Source organism: Orycteropus afer, unplaced genomic scaffold (genome assembly GCF_000298275.1).
Source record: "Orycteropus afer afer isolate SDZICR_OR568_19922 unplaced genomic scaffold, OryAfe1.0 scaffold00145, whole genome shotgun sequence".
NCBI lineage: Eukaryota > Metazoa > Chordata > Mammalia > Tubulidentata > Orycteropodidae > Orycteropus > Orycteropus afer.
The window spans coordinates 3,266,863-3,267,934 of record NW_006921732.1 but is presented as its reverse complement, the minus strand read 5'-3'; the positions used below and the strand labels follow the sequence as shown (position 1 = coordinate 3,267,934).

The following is a 1,072-nucleotide window of genomic DNA, read 5'->3' as shown; positions in this document are numbered from 1 at the left end:
ATGCATTCATCTGCTGTTGGACACTTGGGTTGTTTCTAACTTTTGGCTATTGTGAATAGTGCTGCAATGAACATTGGTGTGCATGTGTCTAATAGTGTTGGCTACTTTCAGGTCTCTTGGGTATGTAAAATTTGCCTAGGAGTGGAATTGCTGGTCATGGCAGTTCCGTGTTTAACTTTTTAAGGAACTGCCAGACTTTTCCATAGCAGCAGAGTTCTTATTCTTAGCTATCATATTTTATTACCAACATAGTTGGCTTTGGAGGAAACTTAAAGAAAAGTATATGACAAAAATTACAATGTGTTAAGTCATAGTGCCAACCCTAAAATCAGCCTTGTAACACATTTCATAAAGTTAATTTTTATTACTTTCTTGCTTTCAGTAATATAAACTTGAATTTCTAGATAATATACCAGATACAGAATTTCATTTTATTAAAAATTTTCCTTCAAAATTGACAGAATATCAACTTGCAAGACCTTCTGATGCAAACAGAAAAGAAATGTTGTTTGGAAGCCTCGCTAGACCTGGACATCCTATGGGGAAATTTTTTTGGGGTAAGATACTACAGAATTCATCTTATTTAGTATTTTCTAGTTAGGAAGATTGAGAATTAAAAAAGTTGATAAAAGAGTAGAAAAGCATAAAGCAAGGGGAGTAGTTAGGTTTTAGCTTCTTAATAAGTTTGCAAATAGATGCTTGTGTTTGGTTTTCTAACATTGTGTTCCTAAATGGCAAGAACACCATCTAGCATTTTGTGAATGCTTTTTAGGTTCCAGTCTTATGCGAACAATATGATAATTCTCTCATTTACTCATCACAGCAGCCTTATTATCTCTATTTAAAGATCAAGAAATATGCTTGCAGAAGTTATGTAACTTGCTTAAATTACACACCTAGTAAGTGGTGAATGTGTGATTTAAACTCTGTTTCTCTGATTACTGAGTCTGTACTCCATCCTGACATTTCCATTTATTAACAGAGGTGCAGCAATGATTTCTTTAATAGTTTTTTTTAATGTATTTTATTGAAATATAATTTATGTACAGTGAAATACACAAAACTAAAGTGA

General features: G+C 32.6%; 1 protein-coding gene across 1 annotated transcript in view; it reads left to right on the top strand.

Annotated features, from left to right (window-relative positions):
* Window positions 1–1,072, top strand: part of NRDC (nardilysin convertase) — a 154,266-nt gene that overhangs the window by 95,164 nt on the left and 58,030 nt on the right. The window contains exon 8 of the mRNA XM_007945891.1: window positions 462–557. Coding sequence (XP_007944082.1) covers window positions 462–557 — 96 coding nt within the window. The remainder of the gene's footprint in view (window positions 1–461; window positions 558–1,072) is intronic.